The 21820-nt window shown below is 43.3% G+C and overlaps 1 protein-coding gene and 1 long non-coding RNA gene across 18 annotated transcripts in view; both read right to left on the bottom strand.

The window, feature by feature from the left end:
* Positions 1-6830, bottom strand: part of LOC120387565 — a 31044-nt gene extending 24214 nt beyond the window's left edge. For both annotated transcript variants that reach the window (XR_005590225.1, XR_005590224.1), the window contains exons 1-2: positions 6632-6830; positions 4444-4594 (exon numbers count right to left, since the gene is read on the bottom strand). This is a non-coding gene — a long non-coding RNA (uncharacterized LOC120387565). The remainder of the gene's footprint in view (positions 1-4443; positions 4595-6631) is intronic.
* Positions 6831-13518: 6688 nt separating this feature from the next.
* Positions 13519-21820, bottom strand: part of AUTS2 (activator of transcription and developmental regulator AUTS2) — a 1174081-nt gene continuing 1165779 nt past the window's right edge. For all 16 annotated transcript variants that reach the window (XM_039507742.1, XM_039507744.1, XM_039507745.1 and 13 more), the window contains 2 exons: positions 20932-21154; positions 13519-16436 (listed from right to left, as the gene is read on the bottom strand). In XM_039507742.1, coding sequence (XP_039363676.1) covers positions 15194-16436; positions 20932-21154 — 1466 coding nt within the window. In that variant the 3' untranslated portion in view covers positions 13519-15193. The remainder of the gene's footprint in view (positions 16437-20931; positions 21155-21820) is intronic.

The following is a 21820-nucleotide window of genomic DNA, read 5'->3' as shown; positions in this document are numbered from 1 at the left end:
AAAAGGAGACATATTAAAATATACCGGTCATACTCCCAGGTAAACAGCTTTCTGCTTTGCATATAAGCCAATACACCTGCTGTCTCAAAGCTCTCTCTGCAAACACAAGTGCCCCAAAAGAGGAAGAAAATAGCAGCAAAAACAAACTTGCTGCTAGGCAATGGGGTGGAGGGAGCTTTCCCATTTTCAAAAAACAAAACAACCCCACCAACAACCATAATGGCTCTTCCCTACCTATCACATCTGTCTGTTTAGAGTTGATTGAACAACATTATTTCTCAGGCCGAGCTCTTGTCTGGTGAGTTTAGTGTGGATTAGAATTGCCATTTATTGGGGTTTCAATAATGAGATGCCTTTAACTAGAGGCCAGAAGCAATAAGTAATTAATTAGAGGCCAGAAGCCACAGTAATTCTATCAGGTATGGAAGAAAACAAAAGTAAGGTGATTCCTTGCCCCCATCCCAATTAAAATCAAGCCTATTGGCTTTTGCTAACCTGTATTGGCATTGGAAAGACAGGGAACTAGATAAACAATAATGTAGGATCTTTGTTTTATTTTGCATTTAAACGTCTCAGTCTAAAACAAGTTTGTATGCTGCACCCCACAAACGTGCATGCATGGATAGAGACATGCAGTTAGGCATGCATTCATGTGTAAGATGGAGCTTGCCATGTAAAGACAGGCCAATTCAGCCTTTGCATATTCAGGCATAATTTGAAGTTAATGGAGTTACACCCACCAGATTAAGGTTCTGTTTGACCCAGAACATATAGTGCAGGGGTGACCAAACTGTGGCTCGCGAGCCACATGAGACTCTTTTACCATTGAAATGTGGCTTGCGGACCCCGCCTCCCCGCGTCTCCACCTACCAGACTGGGGTGGGGCGCTCGGGACCTCTGCCCTGCAGCAAGGTGGTGGGTTAGGGGATTCTGCCCAGTGGAGAGGGGGTCTCGGGGTTTCTGCCCAGCGGGGGGGGGGGGTGTCTCAGGGTTTCAGCCCTGCAGGGTGCACCTGCCCGGGTTCGGGGCTTCAGCACGAACAAGGCTGAAGCCCCGACAGGTGTGCCCCAGCTTTCAAACTTCTGAAGATTGTCGTACGTGGCTCAGAGGGTCAGTAAGTGTGGTCACCACTGATATAGTGCATGGATACCTGTACCCAGGAAGCACATGACAATTCATCTAGGTCAGTGTTTCTCAAACTGGGGCCGCCGCTTGTGTAGGGAAAGCCCCTGGCGGGCCGGGCCGGTTTTCTTACCTGCCCCGTCTGCAGGTCCAGCCGATCACGGCTCCCACTGGCCGTGGTTCACCGCTCCAGGCCAATGGGGGCTACTGGAAGCAGCGTGGGCCGAGGGACGTACTGGCCGCCCCTTCCAGCAGCTCCTATTGGCCTGGAGCAGCAAACCGCGGCTAGTGGGAGCCATGATAGGCTGGACCTGCGGACGGGGCAGGTAAGAAAACCGGCCCGGCCCGCCAGGGGCTTTCCCTACACAAGCGGCAGCCCCAGTTTGAGAAACACTGATCTAGGTGTTCAAATGGAAATGGATCTATCCGTTTCATACAATACCTAATGGAGACTAACTATACTTCCTTATTATTATTCGGACAGCAATTTGGATGCCAATTAGAGTCACTTAGAAACTATGATGAATGGGACAAAAATGACTCCTCACCTTCAAATGAGCATTCTATGACATTTGTCTAGTGCAGAATTTTACGTCACAGATTTCATGCTTTGTAAGTGATAAGTAGTATGAATCTATTGCAATCATTGCAGAGCCATTCTTGAAATCTGACGCTCACCCTGAAGACAAGTAAAACAACAAAGCCAACCCCAAAAACGTATTCACTACATCTCTAATCAAAATTGTTTAGGTCACAAATTGGGCAGTAAATATTACTCAGAACACCAAGAAACCCACTGTCCTGCTTTTATAAAGCACTTTTCATCAGTAGATGTCAAAGCACTTTACAAAGGAGATCACTATCGTTATCCCAAATTATACAGATGGAGAAACTGAGGCACATAAGAACGGCCATACTGGGTCAGACCAATAGTCCATCTAGTCCAGTTTCCTGTCTTCCAGTAGTGGCCAGTGTCAGATGCTTCAGAAGGAATGAACAGAACAAGGCAATTACTGAGTGATCTACCCTGTTGTCCAGTCCCAGCTTCTGGCAGTCAGTGATTTAGGAACACCTGGAGCTTGGAGTTGCGTCCCTGACCATCTTAGCTAATAGCCATTGATAGGCACAGAGAGCCACCTTGCCCAATGTCACCCACAGGCCAGTGGAACAGCCCAGAATTGAACCAATGTCTCCAGAGTCCCAGTCCAGTGCTTTGATTGCTACCTTGCTGTTCTAGAGCATCTACCCATAGATCTCTAAGTGCTTTACATAGATTAAACGTCAGCTTCCCCATAAAAGAAGCAAATAATATATCCATTTTACAAATACAAAGTTAGGCTACACACCTAATTTAGCAAAGCACTTCACCATTGGAATCACTTTATATATACATGAGACCGACCCGGTGGCTGCAACGGGAATAGACGGAGTAAGAGCTTTACATTCAAAACTTGAACCAAAAATGGCCTATTTTCTAAAACAAAACAATTTTGTGGAAAATTTTCACTCTTGCAATTGTCCAGGAAAACCTTTCAACGCTGAAAAAAATTCAGTTTGTTTTCCCCTGGCTCTCTCCCCCTTCTCCCGACATAATGGAAAAGGAAACAAGGGGAGGGACAAAACTTTAATATGAACAATTTGGAATTGTGGGTTTTTAATAGAAAATGGAGGGTTTCTTGTAAACATACTTTTTTTCCCCACCCGCTCTAGTTAGGGCTATACCTGTGCTTAAGTGTTGGGTTGTATCAGATGGCTCAACAAATTGCACTGGGTCACACAATGAGTCTATGGCAAGACTGGAACAGAGATCTGACTCGCTGTCCTCTGTTTCAACCACTAGGCCATGCCTCCCCAGAAATGCAATTGCTGACATTTTGGAAATTCTTAATAAAATATCACATAGAAGAAGGGATTTTCTGTTTGCCTTTTAATGACAAAACAAATGGCGCTTGTGTGTCTTCTTTTCCTTTATTTCCTCCAAGGAAATGAGTGACTGGATAGTTTAGCAGCTCGATTTAGTGTGTTCAGAAATGTTTCTGAGACACTTGTTACTATAGGCATACGTGCATCCAATCCTAAACAATGATAGCACTTTGGTGAGGGTCTGCTCTACTCCTATCCCATGAAGGCCAGAAGCCAGAAGAACGGGATAGCTCAGGCTTGCTCAGATAACCCTCCATATTACTTACTGGGCCACAGTGGTAGCATTTCACACCCATTTTGAATGGGTTTAAGCAACTACAACAGGTGCAAAGCAATAGAGGGGGAAGCCCATGGAAGCAGCCCAAGATTCTGAGGTGGGGACATGTGCAAAAAGGTATGTGAAGGTGCACAGCTGCCTGGGTTAAAAAGAAAAAGCAAATGAATGTTTAAGATTCCAGTTATTCCACTTCAAAACCATTCACATAGACAGGAGAAATGATGAGATGTGATAAATGAAAAGAACAAAGTCTGAATAGGCTGTGTTATACGCAGTACTGTAATTAGCAGCTTTGCCTACAAGTTTGGGAGGCGGACTCCCTCTACTGTCTGAACACTTCTTGCAGAACCCCAGCAACTGGAGACCACTGCATATTCTGTGCCTGAAAACATAAAGCTCTGTACAAAAGACATTTAAACTCACGTACATTGCCCTCTGCAGCACATCATCCAGTACTGCATGGCCAATAATTTCAATGAAAGCTTGGGCTTCTGACCTAGCAGGCCTCCAAGCAAAAATAATGTTCTCTTTTGAACCATAAAATGCTTAAGCTGCATTGCAGCCTGCCTGGAAAAATAAACCATTTCTATCTGCCCTTTCACAGGAAATACATGAAAACACTTAAATATAGTTTTAGCATGGAAAAATTCACGGACATTCTCTTAGTTAGAGGCCCGGTCCACACTTAAGACATATCAGCACAGTTCAGTTATTCGCGGGTGTGAAAAAACAGCCTTGATCAACGTCTCTGCCAGTGTAGACACAGCTATCCCAACAATAGAGTGTTACAGTCAGCATAGCTAATTTGTCATTCAGGATGATCCTACATGGCAGAAACACTCCTTGTGTTGGTGTATGCTGCCATTGGCTCTGTAGCACAGACATAGCTGCAGTCTCTTGCAGTTCAGAAATCCTCTGCACATGTCTAGGATAGCACAGTTATTTGAAATGGAAAGAAAACAGTCATCTTTCTGAATCCTGCAAAAACATTCCCTCCAGGTTGAAACTTTGATCCTCAAGGCCAAAAGACAAGTACAATAACTGCAATGAGTTTGAAAGTGCTCAGGTTAAAGAACACGAAACCGCACCAACACCAGTGGCAACTAAAATTGCTGCTATACCTTAGACACCACGAGGCTCTCTCCAACGAAGGTTTTCGGTCATCAGGCATGAATTTGGGCTTTTGTGGAGTTGCACGAAAGCTGCATTTAACCCAGCTCCAGGTTTGTCATAGCTAAACGGGGAGCCTGTCGCTTCTTCTCGTATTCATGTCTATGGGAAAAAAAACAAAAACAAATCAGCATGGAACACACAGCCAACAAAAAGGCAACAGCCTGGACCCCGGTGAGGTCTGGGAGCAACAATATTAAACTTCATCATAAGCTCTTGTCACAGGAACTATCTTCTATTTTGTGCACATGTATCAGACAGTACAATAAGACCCGGGTCCAAAGTGGGACATTCCTGTGACTCAAATAATAATGATTTGATACAGTAGTCTAAATAGACGTGGTCAAGGAGTCTTAGAGGGAGTATGGGAACACTATGGAAAGCGTGCGTGTGTATATATTATGTACAGACACACAAATTTCTTCCACACTATTTTTGCAGAAGATATTCTTCAAAGAAACACAAGCAAGTTAGTATGTCAGTACCATATTCAGGGGGCCCCATTACAAAGCTCCAAGTGCTCTATATTATAAGCAGCGAAAATATAGTTAAGTGGAATATGAGTCAGTTAAATCCACAGTGATTCTAGTAACGTTGCTCTGACAATAAGATACTGTCTCAGGAAACAAACAGCCTGACAGCCTCTCAGTGGTAAGTGCACAAAGACACCACAATGATGTTACAGTTGCCATGGAGGGCATCCAGCTACGTAGTTTGCAATAATGGCGGCAAATGGTGATGCAGTAGTAATAGTCTCTAAGGTGCCACAAGTACTCCTGTTCTTTTTGTGTAGTTTATGTGACTAACAAATTTATTACACACATTGAATCTATTTCCCCCATGTTAAGTATCTTGTCAAACTGTCTTAAATGGGCTCTCTTGATTATCACTACAAGTTTTTTTTCTCCTGCTAACAGTTCATCTTAATTAATTAGCTTCTTAGAGTTGGTTGGGCAACTCCCACCTCTGTTCTCTGTATGTAAATATATCTCCTCGCTATATGTTCCATTCTATGCGTCCGATGAAGTGGGCTGTAGCCCACGAAAGCTTATGCCCAAATAAATTTGTTAGTCTCTAAGGTGCCACAAGTCCTCCTGTTCTTTTTGCAGATACAGACTAACAGGGCTGCTACTCTGAAACCTGTCATAAACGGCACAGAGACCAAAGGTCTGAATTGTGTGCTCTATCTCAGGACTTTGGGTTTCTCTTCCTGGCTCTGCCATTGACTTGCTGTTGCCTTGGGTGCATCACTTCCCTTTTCTGTGTCTTCATTAACCCAACTGGGATGTTTCTTGTCAACTTGGCACAAGGTGTTGAGGGGCTTAGCTTTATACAAACCACTTTTGAGACCGCCTGGTTAAAAGCAGCTGCACGGGTCTGATACACATCTCTTAGCGCTCAGGCACATGGGAGGTGGACAATATCGTTCAAGACAGAGAACAGCTGTTGGCTGTATAGCCAGACTTACAGAGCGCCCCACAAGGGTTGTTGGGGTTGTCTACACGTCTGGGCTGCGTTAAGGGACCGCTTATTTTTATTCGTTTGGCGCCATCTAGTGGCTAGACCAGATAGCGCCACGTTAAATGAGCACCGCCGGAGTAGCACCACACCTTCCAGACGCCTCATTTTGCTAGAGATTGTTTATTAGTTCGCTGCTTCATTGGGGCGGAGCGGGAAGAGGCCCGGGCAACCTTTACGAGTTTCACAGCACCGGATTAGGCGCGGGAAAATCTACCGCACGGCTGTTCTCAGGCGCGTTCACGTGCAGCTCGCGTGTCGAGCCAGCCGGTGTGCACGGTCCTGTTTTACCCCTGGTTGATTGGGAAGGGGGCAAAGCACCTGGTCCGGTCCCCTACCCCCAGGGAGCGGGGCGAGGTGGGCTTGCCTGGCTCCTGGCACAGCAGGGTCCCATGTGAACGCAGCCCCCCTCAGCGAAAACCCTGTCCTGCTCTCATGCCTGGGGCGGGGCGGTGCCTGGAGAGAACAAGGCGCAGGGTCTCCATTCGCTGCCGCAGCGAATTCACCCAACTCCTCCAGGGGCTGGCCAGGGAGAAGCAGCCCCTGCTCTGGGGCTTGCTCGGGGGAGACAGGAGCTGGGGGAGATTCCCCCCGGACGTGCGAACAAACCTCAGCCCTTACCTGAGCAAAGGGGGTTTCAGGCACCCGCCTGCCCTCAAGGGCTTCGCGCTCCCCGGCCTGCGGCTGCCGCCTCAGCTTTGTTCCTCTGCTGATTGCGTTCCCCGCTCCGCAATTTGCACCCAAGGCCAGGCAGCTGCGAGGCGGCTGCTGCTCCTCCCCAGGGCAGGGAGCGCCTGGCTCTGTGCCCTGCCTCCCACCCTAGACAAGCTGGAGACAAAGCCAGACAGCTGGAGCTGTTTCAAGGGACCACTATGGCCCCATGGGGCAAAACCACCCCGTCTCCTCCCTCAGACCCTACAGAGCTGGCCCCCCTCCGGCCACAACCCGCAATTAGCCCAGTTTGGTCACCGCTGGCCTGGTGACCCATCCTCTCCAGTCTTGGCCCTTGAATGTTGCTCCTGGCCCAGTGCCCTACTGAGGGAACTCAATCCCATTCCAGTGCATGCTTCTCCCAAGGCCCTCCATCCTCCCGGGAGCGGCAGGAGGAATTTTACAAACTCAGGACAGCATTGCTGCTTTCCTGAGGTGGGCCAACAAGATAGTCAAGGTCCATTGGAGGTATATGTCGAGCGTTGATGGAGAAGCGCCAAATGCTCTGCTGGTGTAAAATGGGCACCTCCATTGCTGTGTGGGGAACAGGAGCATCAGCCAGTAGATATTTAGACCCCCTTTTTTCTTAATGCCCAAACCAAATTAAACCACCCACACCGTGCTGGCCACATGGCAATCTTGGGCCAGTCATCTCCAAAGCCAGGTAGTGGCTGTAAGAACTAGAGGCTCTTAGGAGTGAATAGCAGATGCTGTTGAGGAGCACAGGTGTACTGGGTCACGCTGTTTACGCTATTTGAATGGAAAGGCATGCCCTTCTATTTAAAATAATACTACAGGCTGTAACAATCCTTGCCTGGGCTGGGACAAAGCAGCTTTCAAACTGGCTTAGCTGGCCCATGGATGAGTCTCTTTATTTGGGGGAATTCCCTTCATCATGGCTCCTACATCTCTCCTTCCTGGTCCCTGCAATAAAAGGAGGCATGGCCAGGTCACCCCTAGTCTGGATGATCACTGGCTGCCACAGCAGCCTTACAACTGCTCTGTTTTGTGCTGGGGAATGGGATGGTTCCTCCAGGAGCAGGGGAAGTATAACGGTAACTTACAGCCACATTCATCTCACCCCTACCTGGATTTGCACTGAAAGTCGACAGCTCAGCCCCCATCCAGGCTATATTTAAATCTCTGTTCATGCTACCCTCATGTGGTGTCTCTGAAGAATGTCATTTTAATTTGAGAGGACAAAATAAATCCAACCATACTTTGGCATTCTACTGTACCAAACTCAAATAAAATATTACTTTTTGGGGAGAGCAGCTCCTTAGCTCTGGGAATCTGCCTCAGGCAGGCTGAGGTCCTTCAACACAACCACTAGTACACTTTCCATTTCTATTGTATCTTCCACCCAGGACACACAAAGCACTTTTCAGGTATGAGTGAATGACTCTGTCTGGCAGTGCTGCCCTGCCACTAACTTATCTTTGGGCAAAATTAGCAACTGGTTTTACTCTATAAATCTCTGAATGACTTAGGATCCTGCCTGCCTGTGCGCCAGGTTGCAGCCCCTATACCGCCTTCTCACCAATATCCTGTTACGTTTCAGGCTGCACTTTTCCCCTCACCTCCTTCTCCATGCACTCCCTATCCGTGGCCCCACAAAGCCGCGGGACCTCCTGGTCAACCTCCTCCTCGCCCTGGCTAAAATGGCCATCTACGCGACCAGGGAGAGGCGGTTGGCCAATGGAGACTCCTGCGACTGTGGGGCTTGTTTCCGGTCCTTAGTCCATTCACGTATCCGGGCGGAGTTCCTCTGGGCGGCGTCTACTGGCTCCCTTGACACCTTCGAGGAGCAGTGGGCGCTGTCCGGGGTTCTCTGCTCGGTGTCCCCGTCAGGCTCCCTTCTTATGACCCTCTGACCGCACTCCTGTCCCTGTTCTTTTATTAGTTGTCCCCTGAAATTAGTGGGTTTCTGAGGTCCTGTAGAGCCTCCCCTTAGGCTGGGGGGGGATCCTTTAGCATTGGGCGAGCTTCCGCCCGCCTGGTTCCCAGAAACCCAATAGATACAGCAATGACCACTTTCCCCCTGCCATAGCGACGGTCAGTAGAGAGGCTCATATGGGAGCCTGATTGGCATCAAAGAAAGGGAACGGCTGGCCCGGTGTTTGCAGTGAATGATCTCAGCTTTAGAATCCATTGCCCACCACCGCCAAGCTGTTCAATAGTGACTAGTCAATTCTGAGTCCTCAACATGAGACACTGTGAAAGGGTCTGATACTCAAAGTGCAGAGCACTCACTCTCTGCAAACCAGGCCCCTTGGAGGCATTTCAGGTTGGACATGCCCAAAATCACTAGCCACAGCTGAAAATTCAGGCCTTTAGTCTGAAATATTCTGTAGACTTGGCCTAGCCACGTACCCAGGGTCAGATTTCTAAAAATATTTAGGTACTTACAGATGTAGACTGGCATCTCATTAGATGTCTATCTGCATCTTTAGACACCTAAATACCTTTAGAAATCTGCATCCTAGGCTTTAGGGCTTGATTCAACTCCGAAGAAAATCTCTCATAGACTTCAGTGGGAGATGGATCAGGGCTGCAAGGAGGAAAACAAGCAGGCTGAGCGCTTAGTGATGATATTTGCTACCTGATATTTGAGTTTCCGCTTAACTGTTGCTTAATTATTTTCTGGTCCTAGTGTGCAAAGCAGCTGCTGCCATCTTGATTGTGATTGTATTTTAAATTTATGGCAAAAGGTCCCTAGATCCTAGGATAGGCTTTTTTAAAAATAAATCTAAATAAACAGACCGTTAGATTGTGACTTGGTTTGAATGCTCAGACATGTCGATAATTTACAAATCCATGCTGGGAACTATACTATCTTGTATCTGCCCTCCGTAAATTACTGACAGAACGATTACAACCCTTTATCAACCCAAACAAGTAAATCATTTCTACCTCTCCAATAAATGCTGCACTAAGCTTGGCATCTACTGTATTGTCCTGTATTGTTAAAAAAAGGAACGAATCAGGCTGCCTGGAGTTCCATCACACTATTTCCAGAAGCAAATCTAGGGTCCCTTTAAGATGTTTTAGTTCTGCAGGTAATTTTACATCACTGGAGCCCATTGTGTTTAAATAAATACAATGGACTCTTCCTTTCATTTTAACAGATGGTTTTCTTGTAAAAATCACTACAATCCTGAGAGAGGGTCCATGGAGGGGACACAGAGTAGGTTGGAGGAGCAGGTTCTGAGTAGAAACTTAGAACTCCTGATTTCCTAGTGGGTTCTAACATTATCTCCTGTCTGTGGCTTAGGAAGGCAAGGTAAGTGATTAGCCTGAGTCTGCTCATCTGTAAAATGGGGATAATGACATAGTAGAATCCCCATTACTTGAAGAGTTTGGGTACCACCAAATATGATTATCAGAGCACGGAGGGGCACTAGCAAGCAGTTAGAAAGGAGGGTTTGGGCAGCAAGGGGTTTATATAGTCCTACGGTGTGCTGTTTGTTGCTCAAGTGCCCATCACTATTGCTCCCAAGTGGGTGTATTTAATATAGTTGCCTGACCTACTATACTATGCAGAAGGGTTTATTCTCTCTGGCAAGCAACTATCTTACATTCTTACATTGTGCAGTAATAATTTTAATGCATCATATACAGCAAGGGATTGGGCTTGGATCAAAAGCACAAGAAAACTGAGCAGCATATATATGTCATGCTGAAAATAGAATGTGATGCGGGGGGGGAGGGGGAGAGAGAGAGAGAGAGTGTGTGTGTGTGTGTTTGTGTGTGAGTGAGAGAGAGAAAACCAATGCCTACAACACTAAGGCCCCCAGGATAGCTCAGTGATTTCAGCATTGGCCTGCTAAACCCATGGTTGTGAATTCACTCCTTGAGGGGGCCATTAGGGATTTGGGGCAAAAATCTGTCTGGGGATTGGTCCTGCTTTGAGCAGGGGGTTAGACTAGATGATCTTCTGAGGTCCCTTCCAACCCTGATATTCTATGATCTAAACTGGAGTTCCTGGTGCTACCTAATTATAATTATTTATATCACAGTAGCACATAGACATTCCATTCAAAATTATGGCTCCATAGTGCTAGATACATAGTAAGAGAGGAATTATAAACCCTGTAGGGTAGAATCTAAGGAGACAAGACAACACATGAGAGAAAAGTATTAGCTGCATTTTACCGATAGAGAATTGGGGCATAAAATGATTAAACAAGTCAACTATTTTTAAACAGAATACTACTAAAAATCTATTACCTTGTTCCAGCACCTCAAGCAGCATTCAGCAGAGATAACCTGCATGTACAGAGAGTTAGTTAGCGTACACAATCTTGCTCCCATATGGTACCAAGATATATATTAATGTAACAAGCCACTAACAAAAACCTTACCAAACCTTCACTTGTCTTTCCTCGACTCCAGTTTTCACTACCCCATCTGGATGGAGGCAATAAAGAATAAAAACCTACTGTAAATAGCTAGGGTCTTTGGGGGGGGTGGGAAATCATCCAAAATTGTAATTATTGCATATTAGTGGCTTTAACTGTGATGAGCTATTAAAGGAACCATCATCAGCAAAAAAAGGCCAAGAGTAAATTACAGTATCAATAGGGTTTGGATAGCAGCAAACCAGACACCTCGTAATCAAAGACAATGAAGAGAATTAGATGGTAAAATAATTATGCAAGGAACAAGATAAACATTGCATCAGGGACCAAATGCTATGACTGTTCTCAAAGAATCACTTCCTATACACGCTGCATTAATTGGCATCCCAGTTGGTGGTGTGACGAAACCTGCAAAACAACAAACTGCTGGGAGGGAGAGCAGTTTAACAAAGGAATCCAAGGCAGGGTGTGTGTGGGCATAGTAGTCTATTGACACAAGGATGTTCTACACTCGGATTGTTTCATATTCTATGATACATGATACCCTTTCAGTCCATATAATTTTCACAGCTATTTGTACTGGGCTTTGTATAAACCTTATTGCGTTAATGTTAGATAGCCCAAAAATAGGATTTAAGAGAGGTGGGTCTTGAATGGAGAAACTCTGCTAAAATGATTGTCTACAGCAGCTGCCAACTTCTCCATTTCAGACTTTTATTTTAAAAACAGATTAGATCTCATTTCATCTCTTATATGTAAGGGCACATTCTTGTGTGTGCCACACCTGCTACGGATTGAGTGTCCACTGGCTTCAGTACAAAGCGAGGGTCATCAGCAGGAACATACTTTGCACCTCACACGACTGGAATCACAGTTTATTCAATCAGTCAGGGATCAACCTTTCTTCCACTGAAATCACTGAGAAAGCTGCCATGACTCTTAGCTAAGCGCTCTCTTGGATAGGTCTGGAAGAAAGACTCTATGTAAATGTAAGGTCATTAGGCACTGCTTGCTCGGAGATCCCTTCCCCATAGATTGGTGCACGGAGATGCTTCAATTTCCACAAGCTTCCTTCAGTAGTTTCCATTCTTCCCGATCCATCTAGGAGTCTGGCTTCCTTCAGAAAGTCAGAACGATTTTTAATGATACGCATGCAAAAGACCAAGACCATTTCCTTACAAAGAGAAAAGGAAGCAATTTTGTTTCATTATGCAACAACCGTACATGCTGCTGAGAATATGAAGAGTTCACACAAAGTTGAATTTTAAATAAGTGATGGGGCCATCTCTTGCTCTTAGTTACACAGGTGAAAATCCAGTGTTACATGCGTTAAACATCAGATTTACATGAGTGTAACAGTAGAATTTGGACAATAATGTTTCACGGGAGGAAAGATATACAGTACAAGAGTATAATTTGACGAGCAAAAATGACTTGCACATATGCTTGTATACACCAATTGTATACAGCAATTATGCTTACAAAGAGATGTGCTGTGTGTATTAGAGAGGGAGGACAGATTTATTAGGGCTTGTTCAAGATGACAAATTTCAGCATCACGATTACTCCTGCCAAGAGGTACCTGGTTAAAGGCTTGCAAAGGGCTTCTAACAACCTGAAAGTCAGACATCAACAGGAGCTGACATTTCTAAGCAGAATAACAACAGGAAAGAACCGTGCTAAGTGGGGCTGAACCATTTTTAAGCCATAAAAAATATTCATGTGCAGATTAAAAACCATCTCCTATGAACTGACATTTCTCATGCAAATATGGCCAAAATGTTGATTTTAATGGAGGGAAAACATTTGAGGCCATATCCTCAGCTGGTGTAAATCGACAACACTTCAGGGACTTGAGTGGAACTGTGCCAGTTTACATGAGAGCTCCAATTCAGCAAGGTACTTAAGCACCTGCCTAACTTTGAGCACCTGATTGATGGCACCAGCTTCACTTAGAGTAAGGCAGGCATTTAAATACCCTGCACAATTGGGACTTCACCAAAGATCTGTTGTCCTCTTTCTTTCTCCCTCCTTAGAATACCAAGGTTATTTCTACAGTGTGGCCCATAGAGGGTTTCTTTTGTATTTTTCTCATGGCTGCTTATTTCTTAGGAACAAAAGCCCAGTCTTGGGAAGAAATATGATTTCTTCCCTATAGCAGTGATGGGGCACTCCACACAAAGAAGCACCTGGCAGTTTAGTTCACATTTTTTAATAACATGGCACAATTTACATTACACAAGTCTTCGCTGATGAGGAAACATGCTGAAGATTCAGAGCCGCTTCACTTTTCTTTTCACATAGGATCTAGAAAGGACTTTTATTACATACAGGATAAACAGCAAAAAGGTTTGTATATAACAATCTCTTTACAATACTGAAAGCTACCACTACGGTTCCAGTGTACATATTCTTCTGGGTTGGGTTTTTTTTTTGTTTTTTTTTGTTTGCTTTTGTTTTTTTTTTAAATTGTTTCCCTTTTGTTCTTTAAAAAAAACCACTGCACAACATCTGGAGTTCACAAAATCTGAAGCTCACAACTAAACCTTCAGTTGACTACTAAAATAGATCTCTGATCATTAGAAACAACTGTCTGTAGTTAGACTTTTTTTTCTTTTCTTTTTCTTTCTTTTTTTGTTTTTTTGTTTTTTTGCCAAAACAGGATAACAACTTCAGATAGCACTTTAATACACTAGAAGACCAATGGAACTAATTTTATTTCATACATATATTTTACAGTCCAGTAGACAAGATATTGTATTCTTTCCGATAAAGTCATATTCTCTCCAAATATTTAGACAAGAAATGTAATGCATTATAAAATAGTGTGTTACGAAAAGACAGAAATTTCAGAAGATTGATGCTTTTTTTTTTAAAGGGCCATTTCTCCTGTGATCAGGGAAAACAAAACTGACCTATTAGCTATTCACAGACTATTACCAACTGAAACACAGTAAATTGCATTATGAAATCTGCATTGGAGTTCAGACTAAACTTCTGATCCGCAGTGAAAACACATCCATCATTTTAGGAAAGTATTAGATTTCTTGTAGGATTTGTTTCAGTGTAGATAAAATCACTTAACCCCCCCCCCCCCCAAAAAAAAGTGTGTACACAGATAAAAATGACACACTGATCATAACAACAGACTCAAATAGCTATAACCAGATGTTCTTCCAAAAATAAACTTGACATTTTAAGCGACAAAAGTTCTGGGAAGTATTTCACATTTGATTGTTACTCTGTTTAACCCAGGTTAATAGGACTGAAAAACCATACATCATATTAGACACTGCGTTGTCAGTGATTATATTTTTCTAACCTGAACAAGACCTAAGAAATGACATGTACTACGGTAACATTAGCAACTTGATGCCAGGGTTCATATGGAAAACTACACTTCTAATGGGTCGTTTTGTCATCAAAACAAGCAAGGAAAACAGATTTATATAACAGATGAGCTTGTTCAGGGAAAATATGACTTTAAGTAGGTTGTGTGTTGAAAAGGCTCCTTTGAGTTATACAGGCTTTTGTGAAAAGCCTTAAAATTCATTGCATAGTTGAAGGGGTTTAGCTGTCTATAACAATATATGTAACACAGTATAAGCAAACTGTGTTGATCAATATTAAGTTTGCAAATAGCACAGTTTAAGAAGTATTAATGTTTTATGTTACTTAATTTTATCTATTTACATTTGTACAAAGTAAAGCTTTCATCTTACCCTTTTTGCATATATGAACCATTAACCCATGAAGCAATCTTTTTACATAGATATCTACAATTGTCTTCACTTCTGGTCTGAAAGAACTTTGTACGGTTGTTGTTGTTGGTTTGTTTTTAACCAAATTATGATGATTGTTGTCTTGTTCTTCAGCTCAAATTTTGAAAATTTTAAACTAGAAATAAAATAGAGTAGGAGGCATAAGGAACGTATGGACTTGGCTAAAAGATCTGGAAAATTTCAACATAGCATATACAAAAAACCCATTTCAAAATCTTTGCGCTTGGGTCTATACATTTTGTACAGTGGGGTCACATCCACAGTCTGTGTCAATGAATAGCAAGAAGGTCTTTATATCATGTTCAGTATCTCCTTATTTCTTATTCTCTTCATCGAGCTTCAATGTCCTTAAGGGTGTGAGAAGGAGGCCTCTCTCTCATCTCTGTCGACAGAGGAGTAGTCCTTCTGGGAGACCCAGGCCGAGGTCCCAGAGTGGAAATAAGAGGAGGAGGGGCGCTGAGAGCTGCTGTGGGAGGAGTTTTATTGAGAATGCCATTCTGATGTCCTGTTGGGGGACTGACTCTGGGATAGTGCATGCTGGGAAGTCCAGGGGTGATTAAACTCGGGTGAGGCAGGTGACCATCCAAGGCGGCAGGGTGAACTGAGTGCAGGCGTGCGTGTTCATAGTCCTCTCTGAGCATGTGCAACCGTTCCCTCTCATCCAAGTGGTTGCCCCTCTCATGCTCACGTCGAGGATCCATGGACAGAGAATGGTGGTGGTGGTGGTGGTGGTGATTGTAGTCATGAGGTTCCCTGTCCCTGAACGACCTATCGGCTTCATATAATCTTGGCGTGGAAAGACGATGAAGGGGATCATTTCTTAGCAAAAAGTCTCTGCCCAGAGGGTCTCTCCGATGAATATCAAGCTCTCTGTAAGGATCTCTCAAAGGATCCCTCATCGGATCCCAGTGGAAAGACGGGTAGGGAAAACGTTCTCCACCTGGGATTGGGCTTATTCCCATAAAAGGTGTCATCATGCGAGTCCTGTCCAGGCCACTGATGCTGTTCATCGGGTGTATACCAGTTACACCTACAGTCATAGGCATAGACACTAAGGGACCTGGATGGACGTTGGATGTAGATATTGGTGGTGGCTGGTCAGATGACCTATGAGTCTGAGGTCCCTCAGGTGGAACATCATGGTCTTCTTTCCGTTCCTCCTTCACTTTGACTTCGCTACTTTTCTTCTGATTATCATATGCAGGCTCACTCTTCCTTTCAGCCTCACGGTTGGAAGTACTATTAGGCCTGGTGCTCTCCACAACAGGGGGCCTAGTGAAGGGTGAAGGTACCCTGGACATTTGCTTAGACTCTTCCACTGCCCTGCTTTCATGGCCCAAGCCTTCTTTCTCTGAAGAGTAGTTGTCCTTCACCTTGTGTTCTTCAACATTCATGTCCTTCCGAGATTCAGAGTGATCCCTCTCTCGTTCTTTGGGTTTCTCTTTCTCTCGAATCTCAGGATTGAGATGGCTCCTGATCTGCTCAGCTGAGCTGCGGTTATGTCCGAGGGAGTTCACTGGATGGATAGGTGCTGGCGAAGGATGACTGGAGTGTCTTTTCTCAATACTCTCCCTAGAGAGAGCAAAGTGTAAAGGTTAAGGATTTGAGAAACTCTGCAAATAAAACAAAGCACCAGCCTCCTGACTCCCTGTTCACTGTTGTGAAGAAAGCTTAGTAATGTGCTATTTTAATGCATTATTTCCTTTGGCAGAGGCATATGTGGCATTGCTAGACCACCCTTTCTCTACGCTATGCTTGTTCTGTCTAGAGTGGCTTTGCAAACGATCTGACCAAATCCTCAGCACTCGTGTCAGTGATATACCAACAGCGATACTGGCTCCCTCTAGCTGTATAAGTTTTAGACAGCAGCCTCAACATCTTGTAAGAAGGTGAGCGACGAATAAAAACATCCAAACTTCATCCTCAAAAATAAGTGAAGAAATTAAATTTAAATTGCAGGAGTTATATGATTTTTACCTGACTCCTCTTAAATGTATTTTAATAGAAGTGAGGGGAAAAAATCAACTTGTTAGAGGCTTTCAGCATCTCCCTAAATGTGCCAACATCTTTCTATGGGTGAAACTGATCCCAGTCCAAGAGTTCAGAAGGGCATACCACTGAAACCCTCAAACCAGAGCTTAAGTGGGACATCAATGGCGCATAGATCTTGAGCTGACTACCTGCACAGGGGTGAATTTCACCCTTTATGAACAGCTGTCCCTGATCAAGAAGCCATCTCCATGGACCCTGATAATCTTGCTAATAAGAGCCCTGCTTCTAGCCTGCCTTTTGGGGGAAGACCATAGAAAGAGGGTTATGGCCACACATCTCTGGCATTGCCAAAAAGTCTCCATATTTCCTGGACCCATTTTATTTTAGATCTACGTATGGTACAGAAATAGCATTAGGCAACGATCTCCTCCTGGTGACAGATGTCTATGCTGATCCCTTTAGGTCTACAGTATCAGCTGTTCTTTGTAACCAACAACAACAAGGTATAGTTGACACTGATGCAGTTTCTGGCAGTGATACACAGAGTAGCTTCATTATTTACTCTGTAAAAAGGGTCGTGTTGGGCAATTGGCCATGGGAATTCTCTCATGTAGAGCACTGCAGAATTCTCTTTCGTTAAATGTGCAGGTGAGGCTATTATGAAGGACAACGAGGTAGCCTGAGCAGCGTCATCATCCATCTCTAAGTCTCTGTTATCAGATCTGGGTGAGGCTGTCTCTCTGCTTTCTCAGTGTCTAGCCATGGCTGGGACTTACGGCAGGCTAGGTGGTTGAATCTCAATCCAGAAAAGACAGGAAGTGTGGCCTTGGAGGTTGGAGGAGATATTTAAGTGGTTCTCTGCCCTGTCAGTTGAGCAGTTTGGCTTGCCTTTTGTTAATAAGGCACCCTGTCTAGGGCTCCTTTGTACCGACTGTAGCTGCTTTCAGAAGGTCACAGCAGCCAAGGGGATGAAATCCTTTCATCTACATGTAATGTCTTGGATACGGATCTCGCCGTGGGCATCCATTCCTTTGCTACCTCCAGACTAGATTACTGCAACTTTAACTTCATAGGCATACACCAGAAGGCTGCTCAGAAACTTCAGTTACAGCAAAATGGAGCTGCTAAGCAATGTGTTTCTAACAGTGTGCATTTGATGCCTGTACTGATTTACTGTACCCTAAATGTTTGGAACCCGGATACTTTAGAAACAGTCTCTCCCCTCATGTTCTGTACCAACAACTGAGATTAGTTGAGCCATACAAGCTGGATTTGAACATCTGGAGGCGGGGCATTTTAATGAACGCCCCTCAACTTGGGGTCATGATTTCTTTGTTTCTCCAACAGAGTGTAAGTGCGTGGACTTCCATGGCACGCTGCAACGACTATCTATGAATATCAGCTTTTGCTTCGGGGAGCGATTTAGGGACTTCTTGGTATTTTTATTTTAAGGGGAACCTATTGAGTTCTTCAGTTGGTGCTACATCAGTTTGCTTTGTAATTTATATGTTTTCAATTGTGCTTGAAATAAATGCTTTCTGTAACCAAAATAAATAAATTTGTCCAATTACTGTACTTTTGGACAAATGAAATAACCACTTTTCTCTGCCAATTCTGTCCTATTCAATTAAGTAACCAGCACATACTGATGAAATTATTTCAAGACGCATTAACATTGTGCCGTTACACAATAACTCAGCTCAGTAAAATATGAGTAGAACTGGAGACTGGGAGTCATTTAACCTCAGATCTACTTTCAGGTCTGTCACCGACTTGCTGTGTTAACTTACCCTAGTTTCTGTGCCCTAGTTTCTGGTATATTGACCCAGTAACATTTGCTTTGGGATCCTCAAGTGAACATGCAAACTATTGTTATTACTAAATACAACATGTAATGTCAGTTGCCAAAGTGTATATTGCCAGGTACCATCTCACTACGATTATTTTACTGCACTGATGTTGCTAAAAGAGTCAATATCACTCGTGATATCTTCTGCTCTGGGATTACATCCACATGAATGTCATCTGCAAGAATGCAAATTGCTCTCTGGTGCCTTTTAGATATTACCTATTGTTGCTGAGCACAAGGGTTCTCAACTTGTACTCACTAGCTATTTTCCTTCTAAATGCGGTAATGCCGTGGTGGATAAAGAGTGTTCTATACCAATGTAAAATTAGAGCAAATTTTGGGCCTGACTGTGATTTACCTATGCTGGTTTCATATGAATGCAACTCTGTCAACTTCAGCGGAGTTACTTGTAATTTACACTGGTGTAAGTGAGATCAGAATCAGGCACTATTGCCTAATCAGGCTAACATAATTGCTGTATGTTGTTTGGTAATTATCTGCGCATATCAAAGCCCTGTATAAAAGTAAGGATGGTCTTGTGATAAAGGCACTGTAGTGGAACTCGGGAGATATGTCCCAGCTCTGCCACAGATTACTTGTGAGATTTGTGGAAATCAGTTTATTTCTCTGGACCTCCAGTTCTCAACTATAAAATGAGGCTAATACTTCCATACCCCAGGGGCATGTTGCGAGGATAAATTAAAAGCTGATAATTGTAACTGCACAGAAGTATGATGTATGAATGAAGCTTAATTTTTTCAGACTCTGAAATTAGGCTGATCGTTAAAAAGAAATATGCTTGAAACTATGACATGGAGTTCAGAGTGATGCAAAGGCAGCTGGCAAGGAATATATTTCTGAAAGGGATTGTCTTCAACAGAGACACACTTTGTAATAAAAACAACAAATGAAATACTCATGTAATTCTAAAATCTACCCACATCCACAGTAAGTAAAGTTATTCACATGGCAAAGTGTCTGCATGATTGACTCCCCAATTCTCTTTGAAGCATTAAAACTAGAGCTGAACAAAACGAGGCTATGCTATCACACAGAAAATATTCCAAATGGGAAAATATAGTTGAAAAGATCTGTAGCTTGACTTACTTAAAAAGTTCTTAAAATGTATTTTTAGAATATCAATGTGTTCATGTAACATCCTTTAAAAAAGAAGGTTACTCATGAGTATACTCAGTAGAGTAGCCAAAAAAACACATCTCCTGAATATTCAAGAAAGAAAGAAAGAAAGAAAGGAAATTAGCTAGCAAAATAACTAATATGCCATCTTAGCAGGAAAGCTGTTAAGCTACACGTGTTGAAAAAGCTGAAATCAGTTCTGAATGTTTTTCAAGCAGGACATGACACTGGCCAAAAAAATCTTATAATTTGGTTCTTAAATGTTAATAAGAATTGTTATTGATGTAACTATAATGGGAACATTTCTGGAAAGAAAAAAAAACTGACCAGGTTTTAATTTTCATTAACCCTTTCCAGCTTGGACAGGTTTACACTCGTGTCCGAGTCCATGTAAGGCACTGAATTAAAACAATGCTCTGAAATGTACAAAACCAATGCAAATGTGTTTGCTTTTTTTAAAAAGGACTCAAGGAAACGTAATGTATTGTATGAAAATTAAGACTTACTATGTCATTTGAACCACAACATACCTGAGCATTTTCCAGTGTTACACTTGTTTATTTTAAATATTACAAATGAAAGATTAATACCTTTGAAAAATGTTGCTAATGCATGTAAGCCCAGATTTACAAAGGTATATACGTGCTGAAAGATGCAGATAGGTGCCTAGTGTGATTCAAAAATTCTAAATCACATTAGCACTCAACACCTGTCTATATATTTAGGCCCCTAAATACCTTTGTAAATCTGCCCTGAAGGACAGGTAAGCTCTGTGGGTCTGAGTCTATCCTCGCTTTACACTGGCAGAACTCTCCTGACTTCAGTCAAGTTACTTTTGATTAACCCAGGTGCAAATGAGAAGGGGATCAGACTGTCTAGGCCTTCTAGGAAGCACCTGAACAAGAATTGTGTCTTCTGTGTTACTAGCCTAGTACTGTCCACATTAACTGTGTTAGTTCTGCAGGGATTAAGTGCACAATTCAGTCTGTGGAAGCTATATTTTAACCAGGGGCCAGGCTGGGAAGGGTTAAAAGCTGAAGAGAGCCCCACGCTTTGAACTACACAATTCTTGGAAGCGTTCTTTCGTACCTTTCTTTGTCATCTTTACTAACAGATGAGTCTCGTTTATCTACATCTCTATCTCTGTCATGAGCTGCAGCAGATGAACTGCGCTCCAGCTCTCCTGGCTTCAGCCAGGGCGGAGGGGTCGGGAACGAAGGAGGAGTTCGGTGCAGTCGGTTCCAGGGTTCGTGAGGATTGCTAAAGCTCTGCATACTGGGGCCATCCTTGTGGCCGAACATTGAGTTGGGTGCTGAAATGGTGAAGTGGAAAACAAAAAGGTTTCAGAAAAAGGTATGCTTTAGTGAAGGTACTTACCAAAAAAACTTTTACAGCACTCAGAGTTAAAATGAATACATATTATTGGAGGCTGGAAAAGGAAAGGAGATTAACAGAGATTCATTAGAGGCTCTCATTCCTAACACTAGACAGGCAACTGACAGCTGTTTAACTGCAAAATGGAAATTCTGTGCATAAAGGGAGAAAGTATCAGGCAAAATTGACATGTTTCTTATTCCAAACATACTGAAGGCATCAGGGAATGAAAACGATACCAATTCAAGATATGGGACTTGCTGTATTCAGTCCGGGACCGGTGCAAAATATATTTTTAACATCCTATATCTTGCAAAACCTTCAGATTCGAAGCACATATTGTATACTACTGAATTTGGAAAACTGGCATTCTCCACTTTCCAAATGTATACAAAGCATTCATTTCTAGCCTTGGCTGGGCATTAGTGAGCAGCTCTTAAAATCATGTCTTTCTGGTTACTGTCCTGCTTATTTCATTTTCTCTACTTAAATTTCAACATGACTTTGGCAGTGAGTAGCTATATCATAATTAGACATTAATATGCTATTACTGTTTGAAAGCTGAGATCCTCAGCTTTCTAGATACATAAATTCATTTCCTTCT

This window comes from Mauremys reevesii, linkage group 20, assembly GCF_016161935.1.
Source record: "Mauremys reevesii isolate NIE-2019 linkage group 20, ASM1616193v1, whole genome shotgun sequence".
NCBI classification, from domain to species: domain Eukaryota; kingdom Metazoa; phylum Chordata; order Testudines; family Geoemydidae; genus Mauremys; species Mauremys reevesii.
The sequence above is the reverse complement of the archived record's forward strand: the minus strand, read 5'-3'. Positions and strand labels throughout refer to the sequence as shown.